The sequence below is a fragment of the Coffea eugenioides genome, unplaced genomic scaffold, assembly GCF_003713205.1.
Source record: "Coffea eugenioides isolate CCC68of unplaced genomic scaffold, Ceug_1.0 ScVebR1_1445;HRSCAF=2292, whole genome shotgun sequence".
In the NCBI taxonomy this organism is placed as follows: domain Eukaryota; kingdom Viridiplantae; phylum Streptophyta; class Magnoliopsida; order Gentianales; family Rubiaceae; genus Coffea; species Coffea eugenioides.
This window is the reverse complement of record NW_020861849.1, coordinates 5,325-26,163: the sequence shown is the minus strand read 5'-3', so window position 1 is coordinate 26,163 and position 20,839 is coordinate 5,325. Positions and strand designations below refer to the sequence as shown.

Here is a 20,839-nt window from a genome sequence, read left to right as displayed (position 1 = left end):
AGATTATAAGGCTACACGGGATAGTTGTAAGTATTGTATCCGATCGAGACCTTAGGCTTGTCTCGCGATTCTGGCAAAAGATGCAAGACGTGTTGGGGACTAAATTGAACTTTAGCACTACTTACCATCCCCAGACAGATGGACAGTCTGAGAGGACAATTCAGACGCTCGAGGACATGTCAAGAACTTGTACTTTGGATTTTGGGGAGAGTTGGAGTAAGTATTTGACTTTGGTGGAATTTACCTATAATAATAGTTTTCATTCTTCCATTCAAATGGCGCCATACGAAGCACTTTATAGTCGGAAATGTAGGTCTCCTATTTGTTGGGATGAAATAGGTGAACGAAAAATCTTGAACCCGACTACAGTGCCTTGGATTGAGGAGGCGAATGAAAAAGTGAAGTTGATACGCCAGAGGATTCAAACCGCACAAAGTATTCAAAAGAGTTATGCCGATAATCTAAGGAAGGACTTAGAATTTGCGGTTGGAGATCAAGTTTTCCTTAAGATTACTCCTCTAAAAGCAAGTTTGTTGGCAGGAAGGGGAAAGAAGTTGCAACCGAGATTTGTAGGACCTTATAAGATTATCCAACGTGTAGGAAGTGTAGCCTATAAGTTGGAATTGCCACCAAGTCTATCACGGAACCACAATGTTTTCCACGTATCGATACTTAAGAAATATCATCCAGATCCATCTCACGTTCTGCAACCGGAGAGTAATGAGGCACTGACCTATGAGGAGAAACCGATAAAACTTCTAGATCGTAAGGGGAAAGAATTGAGAAACAAGCGGATTCTGTTGGTAAAAGTTCTTTGGAGGAACCACGGATTGGAGGAAGCAATTTGGGAAGTTGAAGAAGAAATTCGAGAAAAATATCCAGACCTGTTTTCAACTCAAGGTAAAATTTATTTCAAGCAATTTATTCACCTGTTTTTCGAAATAATTTATTTCAACCATTTTAAACCCATTTACATGGAACAATGCCTTACTTGTATTTTAAAAACGTTCCGTTAGCAGATTTAATTTTTGGAAGCTCGTTTAGTAAGAAATAACGAATACATGTTTTGAGGCAGTATTCGATCTGAGAGTGCAATTGTGACAGCCCCACCTCTCCCTAGGGCGAACCCTAGGGTATCAGCGGACAGCCTGCCCAACTCTCGCCGGGGCTCAGTCGATCAAAGTACTAATAACTCAAATGAAGCAGAGGAAATATCTTCCATTCTTTGGAGCGTAACCCTAAATAAAACATAATCACTTCACCAACAATCCAAAAGTTTAGTATACATATAGTCAAATGTCAACTTACCACTCCACACATAAACTTACATAACATGAGTCGTACTTATAGGTTTAAGCTTACAGGAGTCAAAAGTAAGGTCTACTTAAGCAAAAGGTTATAATCTCAAATACCAGTCCAAAACAATGTATAGCTAAGAAAGCTCTTGATCAAATCCATCCCCGATCTATCAAGGAAAACAAAGGGAATGGGGTGAGCTAAAACTCAGTGAGGTTCCAAGTAAAACAAGTAAGCACATAGCCAAATAAGAGCACAGAAATAATCAAATAAATATCACACAGTAGGATAACAGTTTAATCACAGTTCAATTCAAGGATACGGGTGGCTTTCAAAAGCCAAAGATCCACTTGAGCTTGATCATAATTGCCTCCTGTTGACACTCCGTCAACATTTGTATGCACAGTATAAAAGGGTCCGTAGAACACCACTTTTACCAGTTTCCGTCCACCAATCAACCCCCTACCGGGCCCGCACTTCATAACAATAGTTTGGTAATACTCGAGTATACCGGTTTCAGTGAACAATAAATAGTCCTCAAGGTTTTTCGGCCTTCTCGACCAAGCCCTTGCTGGCTCGATACAACCGACTCACCTATGAGGTTGGGTACCCAAACAGTAACAGTAGTTGAAGGGATATCACCCTAACAACTCATTCACAGTCACAATTAAAATTTCACATCACAGTGTAACAATATATAGAGCCTCAGTGGAAATCAAGGAAGGTCGAGTGTGATAAAGTACACACTCGCCTCCAACTTTAATTAAAACAGTGTTTGGCTCAGTCAATAGCACATCAAGGTTTTCACATATACAAGTATCCCACATAACAAGTAGCAGGTCATGGAACACTCACCTGTCGAACAAAAGTCATTATCAACTTCAAATGATTCAGTTACAGTCACCTCCGTTTCCCGATCCTAAGGCAACGAATGAAAACGATAACAATAAGATTCGTTTTTCACTCAATTATAGGTTCATGAAGAAGCTAAGTAACTAAGGTAATCTACTTAATCCTTCATGTAAATGAGGTCCAAAGTATAGTAAAATTTCATGAAAATACATGTTTAGTGTTCATATGATTGCTTGGTAAGGAAAGGTTTCATTTAAATTCAAAGGTTTCATTTTCGGTTTGAACAGTGTCGGCCAGCCAGTCTCGGGAAAACGGTCACGGCTCATTGTAGGAGAGTCGGAATTAGGTTTTGCTAGTTGCGTTGGAAACTAGGTTCATAAGGATAAATTTGTCTAGAAGAAACCATTTCCAAAATCCCAACATAAGTGGCTCCAAATTAAGAAACCAAATGAAATTTCTGGACTGCCACGGATGAACAGTACCGCCCAGGCAGCCAACTTCCACGACTCGCCACGGATCGCTCAAGACGAACCAGAAAATGAGCTTGGTACCGTTTTAAAGCTCTAAGAGTCTACTTTCAAACGCCACTCAAATCCGATCAGTGAGTAAAACGTTATGGCCTTTACAAGATTGCTGGACAGAAAATTCTGGACCTTGTCCAGTTTTGTTCCTTTGCTTGTAACTCAAAATTTACTCAACCAAATTGGCTAATTTTTTGTAGACAACCTACACACACATAACCCAACATATATCACTCACTTTTGTAGCCAAAATATGCATGAAACATCAAGGCAAAAACCGGACAGCAACCCCTAAAATTTCGGTCAGCACACTTGAAATTTTCAAACTTTCACTCTTCTCATTATTTTCACCTTTTGCACATTTCAAGTATTAAATCTAACTAAATAGGGCTTTAAAACATATCAATACTTCATAAATACACATGAATAAGGGCTGGACATTTCATCAAACACTTGGTGTGCATAATAACAATTCATCCACTACTTGTTTAATTCAAGGGGTTAACTTCCAATTCCAACCACAACAACTTGAAATTCATGATTAGAGCTTATAATAGATGATCTAACACATAAAACCCCCAATTCAAAGAGTACTTACCTTACTTGCAAGGTGCTCAAATCACCAAGAAATCCACCAAAGTAGAGGCTTCAAGGTTTGATTCACCACTAGAACCAAAGAGAGTTTGTTTACAAACCCTAAATTTCTCTCTTTTGGATTTTTGCCCTTGATTTGTTTAGGTAAGAAAACCTTTTTTATGGAGCTCTCTCTCTCTCTCTCTCTTTTTCTTGGCTAAGGGTTCGGCCACTCTAAGGGAAAAAAAAGGGTTTGTTTAGCTTTTATTTTGTCCCTTAATCCTTAGTCATCAAGCTCATGGTCAAGGTTTTGCCACATGGCTTCATTAATAGCCTAACCTTTCTTAACCTTTGACTAATGGTCTTCTTAACTTTCCAAATGTACCAATAATTGTTAAACATCTCTAATCCCTCACAAAAAATCTCTACTACTTAAAACAAGAAGACTTGGACAAATTCAAGTGGTGCATTAACTCAAACTAACTCAAGAAAATATTTTACTCCAAGTAAAATAAAATGGAATGTTATGCATGGAAATTATTACAGTATATAGAAAATGTATTGTAAGGGTATGTAATAAATGGTTTAGATCTTATAATAAGGCATGTAAATAAGAGAATTGCGTTTTAAAGTGAGGGTCAATACAAGGGATTTGTTGTAACACATTGTAAAATATAATGCTAGGCATATAAGAGGTGGTTTAAATCTTGGTGCAAGACATGTAGTTTGGGGAAATTGTATTTTAAAAATGAGGGTTCTCACACTCTCTCCCCCTTAAAGAATTTCGCCCTCGAAATTCTCAGCTTGATTACTGAGTAGTTCAAAATATTTTCGGTGAATATCCTTTTAACTCTCTCGAGTCCTGTGAGCACATGCTTTAGTAAAAGACCAGCAATACAAAGCCACATTATGTAGGAATTGAGGCTCCAAATCTTTATTTAGAACATGTATCAATTTACAAGTTTCATACTCGTATAACCTATCAAAATATAATACTAGCTTGTTCCAATCGAGGAATAATCCTCATGTCCTTACTAATCAATGTTGCAAAAGTCATTTAGAGCAGAAAAGTATCACTTATAGCCAAACGTTTGGGGAAAGTAGAAAAGACGTTCAAAATGCCAAGTTGTAAACTGTCTGACCTAAAATGATTTGAAGAACTCATTTTCCTTTTATTTAAGCCTCAATCCACTCATAAACCAATCTCAAAATAGTTTACCAACTCCAATCTTAAAGTTGGAAATGTAAGTAGGAATAATCCTAGGAAAATAGGAATTTTCCAGTTTTACGTGATCTCATTTGAAAATCATATCTCGAGATTCTTATGTCCAAAACTTATAAACTTTATACCGTCGGAATATAGATTCAAATTGTTACAACTTTCTAGAAGGTACCATTGTAAGATCCAATCCACAAGTCAGTCAAATTCCAACCTAAAGTTGCTGCTTCACCTAGAACAGGTATACAATTTCAGTCAACTTTGAAAAATCATAGATATTCATGGGAATTGAAAACAATACTGATACTCTGAACCTAGTTTCAAACATAATAAACGAAACTCAATTTTGACTTTTCTACATCAAGATATAACGGATTTCGTAAAACTTTCCAAGGTTCCCCGCGGAAAAAAAATTTCAGCGGCACTTCCTTTGTGTTTACTAACTTTTCCAGCCCATTCAAGGCTTTATTCTTCCCATGAAATAGCTTTAACTCAAGTATATAAATATCAAGCCAACAACTCACTACATCAAGCATATAACTGTCACCTATTCAAGTTAGAAAATGAAACCCTAAGCTGAAATTCCTAATCACAAACTGGAAGTTTCTTTAGGCAAGTCAAACTAGCATATAAAAGCTAGATATTTCACATAGCAAAGCTACCAAACCATGGCCAACACTTAAGTATCATGTGTGGACAAAAAAGTACCATAAAACTGAAAATTTCACGACACAACTTCAAACCATGATATTTTCTCATAAAACAACCGAAATTGAAACCCTAAACCACCTCATATTCAAAATAAACACTTATCAAGTCTTCACAGTCATAGGAGAAGGAAATAGGTCTTCAGTGCAAATTTCTCGACGTACACTATAATCTAGCCACCGTCTATAGAAACCCTAACAGACTATTTCTAGATTAGTCCATGATAACTTCCGAGATCCATTCCCTCAATCAGTCCATTAACTAGGTCAAGTGTTAGAATCTTTTGCGCCTTGACTTTTACCATTAAAACTTATCTCAAGTGCAATCTGTGACGCCCCGAAAAGTATTAGTGTGAGAACCCGTAAATTCCCTAATAATTTTCCTAGGGTTTTTCCCCTTCAATTGCATGTTTTCTGCATTTTCTGGCTTAGGAAATTTATCCTGGTGAATTTTATGAGTAAATATAATTTTTAGATGATTTTTTCTAGTATTGGATAGTTTTTGAAAAATTACGGATATATAACGGACGTGGGACCCAATAGTGCGAAAAGTTCGGAAAAATTCGGCCAATAAGGTTAAGTTTCGGATACTGGGTGAAATTTATCGGGTGTTAAGAGATAAATAGAGGAGGTGAAGTGATTGATGTGAGAGGAAAAAAGAAGGATAAGAATGCATTAATGAAGTGACAAGTGTCACCCTAAGAGTGGTGGTCACTTATTTGACTTATTTGACTTTTGACCTTTCTTACCAATTGATTAAATATCTCAAAATTTACCAAAAATTCACTCTTTCTTTCACCTTTGTGGCCGGCCCTCTCTAGCTAAGAAGAAAGAAAAACTCTCCAAGATTCTTGCTTCCATCTTGCTTGAGTGTAATCATCCAACCATTTGATCTTGTTTCTACTCCATAAAATCTTTCCATTTGGTGCTAGTAAGTGGTTTGGTGAAGTGTTTTGGGAAGCTAAGGTGTCCAACAACTCTCCCTCTCTTGTTTACTAGGTGAGTGGTGATTGAACTTCCTCCTACACTTAATGAAGCTTAAGTTGTGCTTAGTGGTAGCTAAAGTGATGAATTGTGGTTTATTTCTTGGTTTGAGATGAATTGGTGAAGTTTTCAATTTATTGATGAATTTTCTGGTTTAATATGAATGTGATGTTGTGGCTACCTTTGATGATGGGAATTGATGTTTAAGGACTCTAGTAGGTGTCTGTTATTCTTGGTTTTGATGATCACAAAAGTTCCTTGAAACGTCTATCTAACCTTCTTCAAATATAAGTGTTTTTTGCCTATCAAAGAATCAGGTACTAAAATGTCATGAATTGCAAATCAACCAAAAGAAGAAGCAAAAACAGGACACTCATGTCGGACGTCCGAAAGGAAACTGTCGGACGTCCGAAGGGATGAAGAACATCAGGAAGGAGTTTCTGTCGGACGCACATCGATCATGTCGGACGTCCTAAAAATTCCACAAAGTTTTGATGACTCTCTGCCAAGACTCTGTCGGACGCTCGCAAGGAATCATCAGACGTCCTAAAGGATCGGACGCATGCTTCGGACGAACATCGATATCATCGGACGTCCTAAAAATTCTTCAAAGATTTGATAACTCTCTGGACGACGGTCGGACACTGAAGCTCGGACGATGAAATTCCATCGGACGTCCGAACAACAACTTGACTGTTTTTCGGACGATGGGTTCGGACGATGAATACGCCATCGGACGTCCGACAGCCCCAACGGCTAGCTGACTCTTCATATGCCTTCTATCCGTTGGAAGTATTAATGAAGCCCATTTTTGGTTCCCTTCAAATACAAACGACTCTACGTCAGATAGGGACTTTTGCACACTTGGTCTACAAGATCTCAAGAGATATTTTAGCTAGAAAATAGTCTTCAAAGTTAGATTTGTTCTCTAAGTGGTGTGAACTTCTTGTGAGCTTTTCTCTTGTGGTTGAAAGTTTCTTTAGTGTAGCTTTGTTGAGGGTTATCTGAGTGTTTGTAAAACTTCTTAGCTTGACTAAGTGAGGCTTAGGGCAAGGAGGAAGTGCTCCCTCCATTGTACATCTAGTTGATCATCTTTCATCAAAGAGAAGTTGCTCAACCTTGTGATTGGTCTTCAAGTTTGAGGAAAGCTTGGTAGACAATTGGTTTGATTTCCTATTTTACTTTTTGTTTAATAAAATTCTCATTGCTTATCTATACTTGTTTTTCTGATTAATATTGCTATTGTCTTCTAATCTACTTGGTTGATCTTTACTAGAAAAGAAGGTAAATTTTTATTAAAGAAAAAGTGCATAAATTTGGTTAAGATTTTAATCAACCCAATTCACCCCCCCTCTTGGTTGTATTTGGGACTTACAATTGGTATCAGAGCTTGGTCTCCTTGAGATTAAGCTCTAACGGCTTGGAGTAAAGATGACAACATGTCATGCTATGTTTGTTGAGGGGCAATCTGTTACTAGGCCTCCCATGTTCAGTGGCTCCAACTATGTTAGCTGGAAAGAACGGATGATTATCTTTTTGCAATCTATTGATATTGAACTATGGTTTATTGTGAGTGAAGGACCGCATGAAGCTAACTTTCTTGATGCAGATACAGGGTTGCTTCGGCCAAAAATGAGAGCTGAAATGAATGCTCAAGATAGGACTAACCTCACATTGAATGCCAAGGCCATGAATGTTCTTTATAGTGCCCTAGATTCAAATGAATCAATTAGAGTAAAAGGCTGCAAATCGGCCAAAGAAATGTGGGATAAACTAAGAGAAATCCATGAGGGTGGTGACAACGTTAAAGAACAGAAAAAGGCTATCTTGGTCACAAAATATGAATCATTTAGAATTGAACCTCTTGAGGATATTGACAAAATGTATTGCAGGTTCACTGACTTGATCAAAGATCTTGAGGTGTTGGGCAAAGAGTACACCTTGGGAGAGAAGAACAGGAAAATTCTCAATGCGTTGGGCAAAGAATGGGAAAATAAAGTGACTGCAATAGAGGAGGCTAAGGATTTAAGTTCTGTGCCTACTGAATCTATCATTAACTCACTAACCTCTTATGAGTTGAAACTGAAATCTAAAGTGCAGGAGGAAGAGGAAGCCAGAGCAAAGAGAAACATTGCTCTAAAGACTACTCAAGGTGAAGATGATACAGCTCATTTGGATGATGAAGACTCGGATGGTGATGATAATGATCTTGCTCTCATCACCAGAGGCTTCAAGAGAATCTTGAATAAAAGAAAGTTTAGAAGGGGAGGACCTAGCAATCATTTCCAGAATCAGCCATCTATCGCAAAGGACAAAGGAAAACAGGATTTCAACAAGAAACAGTTGGACAAATGCTTCGAATGTGGACAGCTTGGACACTATGCAAACGAATGCCCCATGAAGAAGATGAAAGATGGAAAAGCTGATCGGAAGCCAAGATTCAACAACTTTCAGATTACTTGGAATGAATGCAACTCCGAAGGGGAAGTAGAAGAAGAAGAAGAATCAGCTCAAATGGCCTTCATGGCTATTGGAAATAATGAGGTAACTTCCACACACTCTCAATCTGAAAGTGATGATGATGAAGATGATGATCTTGAATCCTTTGTTGAAAAACTGCATAATGCCTTGAAGGAATCTTATGATAAAAACAAGCAGTTAAAACAGAAAATGGCTTTTCTCATTCAAGAAAATGCAAGTCTTTTTCAACAAAATAAACAACTAAAGATTGACAATGAAAGTCTTGTAAGAGCCGGATGTAATGTTCAAAATGAGCTTGATAGAAAGACAAATATTTGTGAAATGCTGAAGGAAAGACATGGTGATTTGAAAAAAAGAATGGACAACTTGGATGAGACTTTGAAAGCAAGAAAGCAGGAGTTTATCAAAAGGAACATGTCATCTACACATCCTACTACTTTTCAAAGAACATTTGCACACAACAAAAATGCACATGGTTTCACAACATATAGAAGAGGTGGATTGAGATATGTCAAACCAGTACATGTTAAGGACTCTTCCATTATGTGTGGTTTTTGTTGTCAAAGAGGGCATTTGAAAGGTGATTGCTATGTGAAAAGAAATCTGAACAAAGGGATGAAATGCATGTGGTTAGTTAGATACAATGCTAACTATTGCGGACCCAAAAATTAAAATGGGTACCAAACACTTTCTCTTTTCAGGAAAAATGCTCAAACAAGTCCAAATGGTTTATTGATAGCGGTTGCTCAAGGCATATGACCGGTGATCCCTCTTTGTTCATAAAGCTGAAATCAAAGTCAAGTGGAAAAGTGACATTTGGTGATGATGTGAAAGCTAAGACAATTGGAATAGGTGATGTTGGTAAGGATGGTGATACTTTTGTCCATAATGTGCTCTTAGTTGATAACTTAAGTTATAACTTGCTTAGTGTTAGTCAATTGTGTGATAAAGACTTGAATGTGTTGTTTAAAAAACATGAATGCATTGTGCTTGATTCCAAATATAATATTGTGTTCAAAGGTAAGAGGTTCAACGACATATATATTGTGGTTCTTGATAAAATTGATTCTTCTAGCTTAAAATGTCTTAAAGCTTCAAATGAAGATCCTTGGTTGTGGCATAGAAGACTTTGTCATTTTAACATGGATTTACTAAAGGAAATTTCGAAAAAGGAGTTGGTTAGAGGCTTGCCAAAAATCAGTTTTGATAAGGACAAAATATGTGATGCATGTCAATTTGGGAAGCAAACAAAAAATTCCTTAAAACCTAAGATGTGTGTATCTACTTCTAAACCTTTGGAACTCTTGCATCTTGATTTATTTGGTCCCACTCAAATTACTAGCTTGGGAGGTAAAAGATATTGTTTTGTAATTGTTGATGATTATTCTAGATACACTTGGGTGATATTTCTTGCTCATAAAGATGATGCCTTCAAGAATTTTACTTCATTGTTTGCTAAAGTGCAAAATCTGCTTGGGTTAAAAATTGTTAGGATTAGAAGTGATAATGGGACGGAATTCAAGTATTATGGTTTTCCAGAATTTTGTGATCATAATGGTATAACACATGAGTTCTCTATTGCAAGGACTCCACAGCAAAATGGTGTTGTAGAAAGGAAAAACAGGACTCTTCAAGAGGCTGCTAGAACTATGTTGAATGAATGTAGTTTGCCTAAATATCTTTGGGCTGAAGCGGTAAACACTGCATGTTATGTGATGAATAGAATACTCTTGAGACCTATTTTAAAGAAAACTCCTTATGAGCTGATTTTTGATAAGAAACCTACGGTTGGTTATTTCAAAGTATTTGGTTGTAAATGCTTTATTTTGAATCTAAAGGAACATCTTGGTAAGTTTGATAAAAAATCTGATGTAGGAATATTTTTGGGGTATTGTGAGAATAAAAGAGGATATAGAGTTTTTAATAGAAGGACTCTTGTGATTGAAGAAGCTATACATATAACATTTGATGAAACCAATGATGATAATTCCAAAAGTTCGTGTGAGGATGATGATGTAGGTGTTCAAGAAGGAATGGAAAAGCTATCAATTGGAAATGAAGGAAGCTCTAAACCAGCAGCAACTGAAATGGAAAATGAAGTTCATAATGATCAAGAAGAGGAAGATGAAGACAAAAATGATGATTCACTCAAAGATCTTCCCAAGGCTTGGAAATTCAGCCAAAATCATCCAAAAGAGCTTATAATTGGTGATCCATCCGAGAAGGTAAACACTCGTTCCTCATCTAGAAAATTGATTGACAATTTTGCTTTAGTTTCTCTTTTTGAACCTAAAAATATCAATGATGCTTTAAAGGATGATAACTGGATTTTGGCAATGCAAGAGGAACTTAATCAATTTGAGAGAAATGAAGTTTGGACACTTGTTAATAGACCTCAAAATCAACCTATCATTGGCACAAAGTGGATTTTTAGAAATAAGTTGGATGATAAAGGTGTTGTTGTAAGAAATAAAGCCAGATTAGTTGCTAAAGGATATGCACAAGAAGAAGGAATTGATTTTGATGAAACATTTGCTCCCGTAGCTAGATTAGAATCTATTAGAATGCTTCTTGCTTTTGCATGCTTTAAAGGCTTCAAATTGTTTCAAATGGATGTTAAAAGTGCTTTTTTAAATGGTTTTATTGATCAAGAAGTATATGTGGATCAACCCCCCGGTTTTGAAAATACAAAATTTCCAAGTCATGTGTTTAAACTATCTAAAGCTTTATATGGTCTAAAACAGGCTCCAAGAGCTTGGTATGAAAGACTAAGTGGTTTTTTGATTGAAAATGGTTTCAAAAGGGGTGTTGTGGACACCACACTTTTTACTAAGCAAGTGTTGAATGACCTTCTTATTGTGCAAATATATGTTGATGATATTATTTTTGGTGCTACTAATGAGTATCTATGTAAGGAGTTTTCCACCACTATGCAAAGTGAATTTGAAATGAGTATGATGGGAGAATTAAATTTCTTCCTTGGACTTCAAATACATCAAGCTCTTGAGGGAATTTTTATAAATCAAGCAAAATATACCAAGGAATTGCTGAAAAGGTTTGGTATGGAGGACTCAAAGCAAGTTGGAACTCCAATGTGCACCTCTACAAAGCTTGACAAAGATGAAGAAGGTAATCATGTGGATGAAAAGCATTATAGAGGTATGATCGGAAGCCTTCTCTATTTAACCGCAAGTAGACCTGATATTATGTTTGATGTTTGCTTGTGTGCTAGATTTCAGTCTTGTCCAAAAGAATCATATTTGAATGCTGTAAAAAGGATTTTTAGATATTTGAAAGGTACATTAAACTATGGTCTTTGGTATGCTAGATCTAATGAGTTTGCACTATATGGTTATTCGGATGCTGATTTTGGAGGTTGTCGTGTGGATAGAAAGAGTACTAGTGGAACTTGTCATTTTCTTGGAAATTGTTTAGTCTCTTGGTTTAGTAAGAAACAAAATGCAATCTCTTTGTCTACAACCGAAGCGGAATATATTGCCGCTAGTGCATGTTGTGCTCAACTTTTATGGATGAAGCATACCTTGAATGATTTTGGATTGTTGTATGATTGCATGCCTGTATTCTGTGATAATACTAGTGCCATAAATCTGACCAAAAATCCCATTCAACATTCTAGGACTAAGCATATAGATATAAAGCACCACTTTATTCGTGATCTTGTTCAAAAAGGTGAAATTTGTGTAAATTATGTTTGTTCTAAAGATCAATTTGCTGATATTTTTACAAAAGCTTTGCCATTAGATCAGTTCATGCATCTAAGATCAAAATTAGGGATAATCGAAAAATCATCTTAAATTGTTCATAGTCTTCGGACGTCCGAAAGAAGATGAACGGACGTCCGATGATGTTCTTCAGCCATTTTCCAGAATTGCGCCTGTTCGGACGCAACTGTCGGACGCACAACTTCGTTCGGCCGTCCGACAGTGCAACGGCTCATTGTTTAAATCAACTTTCTTCCTCATTTGCTTCAGACTCTTCCTATTCTATTTCCTCTCGGACGAAAACTCTCTCCTCTCTCACTCTCAAATTCATACTTCTCTGAAACCCTCATTCCCAAATTGACCCAACCAAAACTTTTCCTGACTGATTGCGATTCATTTCTCCTGATCATTTCATCGAATCGCATAACATTTCGCAAATTCCCAAATTTCCCTCCAAACCCTACTCTTTCATAACTGCTCTGACAACTCTTGATCAAGGCCTTTTTGTCCCAAAATTTCTGTGCGATTCACTTCCATACAACTGTGTGCATCATTTGCATTCCTCATTCCACACATTTCACACAATGGTGAATCTAAGGGGAGGAAAGGTTACTGCCGGACGCAAGCATCCACTCAGGGATGAGGATGAGGATCTTCCTACTGTCAAACGGACATCCAAACGCTTCAAAAGAGGAGCCATCAAGAGTCAAGTGTCACGGCCTACACCACAACCATCCTCTCAGCCTGAATCTGGACAGGGAACATCTTCTCAACCGCCTCCAAAATCAGCCCCACTCCCTGCATTCTTTGATGATGCTGCAAAAGACAAACACTCCTGGATATCCCAGAAAGGTGTCATCCCTCAACGCACTGTCAATTCTTCTGAATTTCGCCAAATAGGTTTAGAATCCATTCTGAGTCTGTTTGCTTTCCAGAAATGGTCACATCTCATTTCTATGCCTAATGTCTATTATCCTGAAATGCTGTTTCAATTCTTTGCCAATCTTAGGAAAGGCACTGATCAAACTGAGATTATGTCCAGGGTTAATGGGGTAGACTTAATCTTTGATTCTGAAATTGTGAATGAGATTTTAAAATCTTCTATTGAACCTGGATGCAAGAGTAAAATTACAAATTTCTTTTCCTATGAAGAGCATCCAAATGCTGATAATCATTTTGATGGGGCTAAGATGATGACTTATTTTAAAAGAAGCTTTTCTTCGCCTGCTGATGCTAAACTGAATGATCTTGCCCCTGTGAATCTAATTGCCTTTTCAATCATTTCAAACCTGCTTGTGCCTACTGATGGCCATAGAACTGATGCAAACAAAATGGAGTTGTATCTCTTTTACTGTTTTCAAGAAAAAATTCGTATTGATTTTGGTTTTGTCATGTGCAAGTTTTTGCTTCGCTATGCCACTGATTCTCGCAGAAAATTATCTTATGGAAAAGTTTCTTCAAAAGATTTTTGAGTATTACAAAGTTCCAATTCTAGGTGTTTGTCCCAAAGAAGCATCTTCTTATGCCTTTACCAAAGGATATTTTGAAAGGAAAAATCTTGTTTTTAAAGATAATATGTGGGCTTATAAGGGGGCATCGTCCAGTGAACATAGATCTAAGGCTGCACATGATCCTTCATCTATTCCACTCACTCCCATTCATCCTAGGAAATCTGCCACTAAGGCATCTTCCTCCTCCAATGATGAAGTGATTGAGCTTCTTCATGAACTCAAACAGCATGTTCTTCTTCTAGAACATGGCCTAATGCTCACCATGTCCTCTGAGCAACAAACTGCCTTTCTAGACAAAAAGAACCTTCTTTTTCCCCCCACCTGTGGTTGAGGAAGTCTCACATGACAAAGAACCTCGAACCACTGATCCAGGTTCATCAGTTCCAGATCCGAATTCATCAACTCCTGTGACTCCTCATGGCCCTTCCACATCAGACAAAGGCAAGGCACCAATTGAAGAAGCTGCTGAAGATGATGAAGAAACTGATGAGGAAGACCTCTCTCAATATCAGCTCTCTCGAAGAACACCTGGATCCACATAGTTCACTACTTAGGACATTTGCATTCTGTTTGTCTATTTTATGTGTTTGTAATGTTCAACATTTGTAATGTTTTTCTTTGTTGGTACTATATGTTTATGTTAAGTACTTTGAATGATGACTGTGTTTATGGATGTTAAGTATTTTATGTGTTTATGGATGTTTATGGATGTTTAAGTATTTCATTGATGAATGTGTTTGGTATCAGTATTTCATTTAAGTATGTGATTGGTTGCCCTTTTGTGATGACAAAAAGGGGGAGAGGACTGGATTGATTGATGATTGATGATTGGTGTTGATTGATGATTAGTGTTGATTGATGATTGATGATATTGGATTGATTGCCTGTTGGCTGCTTAAATTGTCACATTTTGGATAATTGTTTAATTCGGTTGGGCAGCCAAGTGAGGGGGAGCTTTTCAAATTTTTTTTTATGATTCATTAAGTAAGGGGGAGTTCTTGTCTATTGAGAAAGGGGGAGTTTTTATTGCAATCATCAGATCTCATTTCAAACTTTTGTTTTGTCATCATCAAAAAGGGGGAGAATGTTATTCTTGGTTTTGATGATCACAAAAGTTCTTTGAAATGTCTATCTAACCTTCTTCAAATATAAGTGTTTTTGCCTATCAAAGAATCAGGTACTAAAATGTCATGAATTGCAAATCAACCAAAAAGAAGAAGCAAAAACAGGACACTCATGTCGGACGTCCGAAAGGAAACTGTCGGACGTCCGAAGGGATGAAGAACATCAGGAAGGAGTCTCTGTCGGACGCACATCGATCATGTCGGACGTCCTAAAAATTCCACAAAGTTTTGATGACTCTCTGCCAAGACTCTGTCGGACGCTCGCAAGGAATCATCGGACGTCCTAAAGGATCGGACGCATGCTTCGGACGAACATCGATATCATCGGACGTCCTAAAAATTCTTCAAAGGTTTGATAACTCTCTGGACGACGGTCGGACACTGAAGCTCGGACGATGAAATTCCATCGGACGTCCGAACAACAACTTGACTGTTTTTCGGACGATGGGTTCGGACGATGAATACGCCATCGGACGTCCGACAGCCCCAACGGCTAGCTGACTCTTCATATGCCTTCTATCCGTTGGAAGTATTAATGAAGCCCATTTTTGGTTCCCTTCAAATACAAACGACTCTACGTCAGATAGGGACTTTTGCACACTTGGTCTACAAGATCTCAAGAGATATTTTAGCTAGAAAATAGTCTTCAAAGTTAGATTTGTTCTCTAAGTGGTGTGAACTTCTTGTGAGCTTTTCTCTTGTGGTTGAAAGTTTCTTTAGTGTAGCTTTGTTGAGGGTTATCTGAGTGTTTGTAAAACTTCTTAGCTTGACTAAGTGAGGCTTAGGGCAAGGAGGAAGTGCTCCCTCCATTGTACGTCTAGTTGATCATCTTTCATCAAAGAGAAGTTGCTCAACCTTGTGATTGGTCTTCAAGTTTGAGGAAAGCTTGGTAGACAATTGGTTTGATTTCCTATTTTACTTTTTGTTTAATAAAATTCTCATTGCTTATCTATACTTGTTTTTCTGATTAATATTGCTATTGTCTTCTAATCTACTTGGTTGATCTTTACTAGAAAAGAAGGTAAATTTTTATTAAAGAAAAAGTGCATAAATTTGGTTAAGATTTTAATCAACCCAATTCACCCCCCCTCTTGGTTGTATTTGGGACTTACAGTGTCTATGATAGATAATTGTAATCAATTTTGGGTTTGGAAGGAATTTGAGAAAGTTAGGGTTTTATATCCCCAATTCTGTCCGGTTTTGTATCTCATGGTTAGGGGCCGAATTGGCCTTGGCTCAAAACATGAAAGTTGTAGATATTTATGTTTTAAGGGTGCCTGTAAAATTTCAGGTCACTTGGAGTAGTGTAGAATGAGATAAGCAGAAATTACTATTGCTGTTCTGGGTTCATCAGGATGTTAGAACTGCGTCTGAAATGGGTTGTTTTGACTGGAATTGTTTTGGATTTGGGTGTTGAGGTCTTCTGATAAAATGTAGCTTGATGAACTAGCTACCATATGCCATTAGAATTTCTGTATTTGGACCTGTTTAGACTGGAAAGTTTACATATGTAAAGCAAGATCCACATCCCTTCCTTTTTTTTTTTTCTTTTTTTTTAAGGCAAAAATTTTTACCACAAAAACTCAATTTGTTAACTTTAAAGATGTGATTTATGGACTGCTACAAGGTTTTGATTCGATCAGTCGCTTTTGCAGATTGCAACACTGGTGCCTCTCTTTCGACAGTAGATAGCACTAATTTAATTGAATGGTGAATGGTGAATGGTGAATGGTGCTACCTGCAAATATTTCTGAGATCAACAATTTTTTGATCTTCTATCAACCAAGTTAATAATTTAACTACTACTTCTAAGTTCTAACAACCCATCTAGGCCTGATCTTCCATATCAACAAGGTCGTCCTGATGACTCGAGAATTGCTTACCCGTCCATCTAGCCCACTGCAACCCTCAATTATTTGGACTGTAGCTAACAAATCCTTGCTTGATTGTCGATTGATGGCAACCAACTCTTTGTCCCCTCCAAAAAAAAAGGGACAAAATTGGTGTTATGGTACAGAAACCAGAGAAGCCAGGGCTTTGCAGGAATCAGAAGGGAACAAGCTCAAACTAAGAAATCAATTATCAATGAATCAATAAAAGTGAACAAATTGAACTCCAACTTTCATTAATTGGATCTGGAAACAAATTACAAGACCAGAAATAATGGATTTAGCTAAGAAGGGGAAAGATTGAAGGAAAGTTTGAGAGGGAAAAATGAGGATTGATCCTCAAGTTAATTCAGACGAATCTGAGAGAATAATTCCTAAAAGCTACCAGAATAGAGCAGACAAGCCTGCTTTTATTGTTAACAGACCCTAACAGAATACTAGCTAGACTAATAAGAGTAAGACACGTGTCCAAAGCATCTGCTAGTTGCCGCGCGTTTTGAATTTCTGTTGGAGTAGTTGAATCCCAGGAAAGGCGTGATTCTCTGATCACGCCTTTGATGACCTTCAGGCCCAGTGATCACGTCTTCCTCTGCTGACCTTCACGCCTCCATTGCTTCTGCTACCTAGTTCCTGCTTCTGTGTCCTTGGATAAACCCCCATTTCATTACAATACCTCCCCCCCATAAAAAACCTTGTCCTCAAGGTTGAAACTGAGGAAACTTCTCCCTGATCAACAAAGCATCTTCCCAAGTAGCATCTGTAGGTTCAGTTCCCCACCATTGTATTAGCCACTGGGAGACAGCAGCATTTCCTCTTTTGATCATTCTTCTTCCCAGCAACATTACTGGTTCGACCCTGAGTAATCCCTTTTCATCAGTATCTGGGAGCTGCAAGATAGGTGTGGCTTTGTTCCCCAGCTTCTTCTTCAACAGGGAAACATGGAACACAGGATGGATCCTAGATGCAGTAGGCAATTTAAGCCTGTAAGCCACCTTACCAATCTTGCCTTCTATGAGGTAGGGACCAAAGTACTTAGCAGACAGCTTGGTATTGCTTCTCACCATCACTGATGATTGTCTATAAGGTTGTAGCCTCAAATAGACCCAATCACCTATTTGGAACTCTCTCTCACTCCTGTGTTCATCAGCATACTTTTTCATCTTCTCCTGAGCAGCCTTCAGATTTTTCTGTAGCAGATCATCCATTTGTTTCCTGTCCCTTAAGTAATCCCCCACTGTTACCACCTTAGCTTGCTCATAGGGGCCAAGAGCTAACTGAGGGGGTTTAGATCCATACAAGGCTTCAAAAGGGGTCATCTGGATAGTAGTGTGGTGAGTAGTGTTATACCACCATTCTGCCAATGACAGCCACGTGCTCCATCTCTTGGGTTCCAAGTGAGACATACACCTGAGATACATTTCCAACACTTGGTTGACCCTCTCTATTTGGCCATCGGTTTGAGGATGGTAGGCTGTGCTCATATCCAGCCTTACCCCCTGTAGTGTGAATAATTCAGTCCAGAACTGACTGATGAAGATTTTGTCCCTGTCTGAGACTATGCTCTGGGGCAAGCCATGCAACTTACTGATATGATCTAGGAAGAGCCTAGCTACCTTAGGGGCATCAAAAGGGTGAGTTAGGTTCAGGAAATGTGCATACTTAGTAAACCTGTCCACCACAACCATGATGGTATCTTTCCCTTCTGATTTAGGTAACCCCTCAATGAAATCCATGGTGATGTGACTCCAGGAGTGTTGTGGGATAGGAAGAGGTTGGAGAAGGCCTGGATAGGCCACACGTTCATCTTTGCACCTCCTGCAAGTATCACATTGCAGTATTGTTGTTTGGATTTCTTTGAACATACCTGGCCAGTAAAACAGCTGCTTAGCCCTCATCCAACTGGCCTGTATGCCTGAATGTCCTCCTAGCTGAGAGTCATGAAGGGTAGAGATGAGTTTCTTCCTTATGTCTCCCCCCTGACCTACTACAATTCTCCCCTTATACCTCAGAATTCCACTTTGATAGTTGTAATCTGAGCTCAGTCCTGGACAGGTGAGAAGACCCCTGATGATATCCTGTGCCCAGTCATCTCCCATATAGCTTCCTACTACCTCCTTCATCCATTCTGGAGTGACTGTGGAGGTCACTGCACATTCAGCTTCATCCCTTCCTCTCCTGGAAAGTGCATCTGCTACTACATTCTCCTTCCCCTTTTTGTAGCAGATCTCATAGCTTAACCCCATCAGTTTAGTCAGCCACTTCTGTTGGAGAGGGGTGGTGATCCTCTGTTCCAGCAGGTATTTCAAGCTTTGATGGTCAGTGTTGATGATGAAATGATGTCCTTCTAAGTAGTGTCTCCACTTAGTGACTGCTGTGACCAAGGCAAGCAACTCCTTTTCATAAATTGATAATCCCAAGTTCTTCTGTCCCAAGCTCTGACTGAGGTAAGCTATGGGTCTCCTGTTCTGCATCAAAACTGCCCCAATTCCTCCATAACAAGCATTTGTTTCGACCACAAAAGGTTGGGAGAAGTCTGGGAGGGCTAGCACAGGGGTGTTGCACATAGCTAATTTCAGCTTCTGAAAAGCATCCTCAGCTTCCTCCCCCCAGTTAAAGCCATCCTTCTTGAGGAGAATAGTTAATGGCTTTGCAATAGCTCCATACCCTTTGACAAATTTCCTGTAGTATCCTCTCAGTCCAAGAAATCCTTTCAGCTGTTTGGTGTTCACTGGTTTTTGCCACTGCATCATGCTGTCAATCTTCTGGGGGTCAGCCCTTACTCCCTCTGCTGAAATGATGTGGCCTAAGTACTCCACCTGTTGTTGAGCAAAAGAGCACTTACTCTCTTTTGCATAGAGCTGGTGTTGTCTCAGAATCTCCAGGACTTCAGTGACATGCTGCTCATGCTCCTTCAGAGTAGGACTGTAAATCAGAATATCATCAAAAAATACTAAAACATACTTCCTGAGTTGCTTCTGGAAAACCTGGTTCATCAAACCTTGAAAGGTTGCAGGGGCATTGGTCAGCCCAAATGGCATGACCTTGAATTCGTATAGCCCCTGGTGTGTCCTGAAAGCTGTCTTGTGTATGTCTTCCTCTCTTACCCTTATCTGGAAGTATCCAGCTCTGAGATCAATTTTGGTGAAGTATTTGGATCCATGTAGTTCATCCAATAACTCATCAATAAGGGGCATAGGAAACTTGTTCTTGACTGTTAGATCATTGAGCTGCCTATAATCCACACAAAACCTCCATGAGCCATCCTTCTTCTTGACCAGAAGTACAGGAGAAGCAAAGGGGCTGCTGCTCAGCTGAATGATCCCAGTTTGGAGCATTTCCTGCACTAGTTTCTCAATCTCAGTTTTTTGGATGTAGGGGCACCTGTAGGGCCTTATTTGGAATGGTTTTGCCCCTTCCTTAAGAGTGATATGATGATCCTGACTCCTCTCAGGAGGTAATCCCTGTGGTTCTTGGAATACATCCCTAAATTCCTGCAACAGCTTCTCCACTTCTGGTGGGATTGGCTCCTGGACTGGTTTCTCATCCACCACTGTACTTACCTGTGCCAAGATTCCATGTGACTGCTTCCTAGTCCACTTGTACAGCCTACTTCCTCTTATCAGTTTTAACTGTACTGTACTGTCCTCCCCTTTTAGCTCTATCTGTTGCCTTTCCTTCCTGAACTTCATACTCAAACTTCTGAAATCAAATTCCATGGGGCTGTACCTTGCCAACCAGTCAACTCCTAGGATCATGTCACACCCCCCTAACCTTAGTGTGTTGAACTGATGTTGGAACTCATACCCCTACATTTTCCATGTTACTGGCTTTGTAATGTTTCTAGACTGTAGTTTTTCTCCATTCGCCACCCTTACTGAAAGAGTTCCCCCTCCTGTTCCCAACTTCAAGTTTTTGGCCATCTGTTCATCAATAAAACAGTGTGTACTGCCACTGTCTACC

At 38.7% G+C, this 20,839-nt stretch overlaps 1 protein-coding gene across 1 annotated transcript; it reads left to right on the top strand.

Moving 5' to 3' along the window:
* The first annotated feature begins 275 nt into the window (after positions 1–275).
* LOC113755361 lies at positions 276–17,506 on the top strand. The gene is made up of 2 exons (XM_027299381.1): positions 276–900; positions 17,448–17,506. The coding sequence occupies exons 1-2, from the start codon at positions 276–278 to the stop codon at positions 17,504–17,506; spliced, it is 684 nt and encodes a 227-aa protein (XP_027155182.1).
* Positions 17,507–20,839: the final 3,333 nt, after the last annotated feature.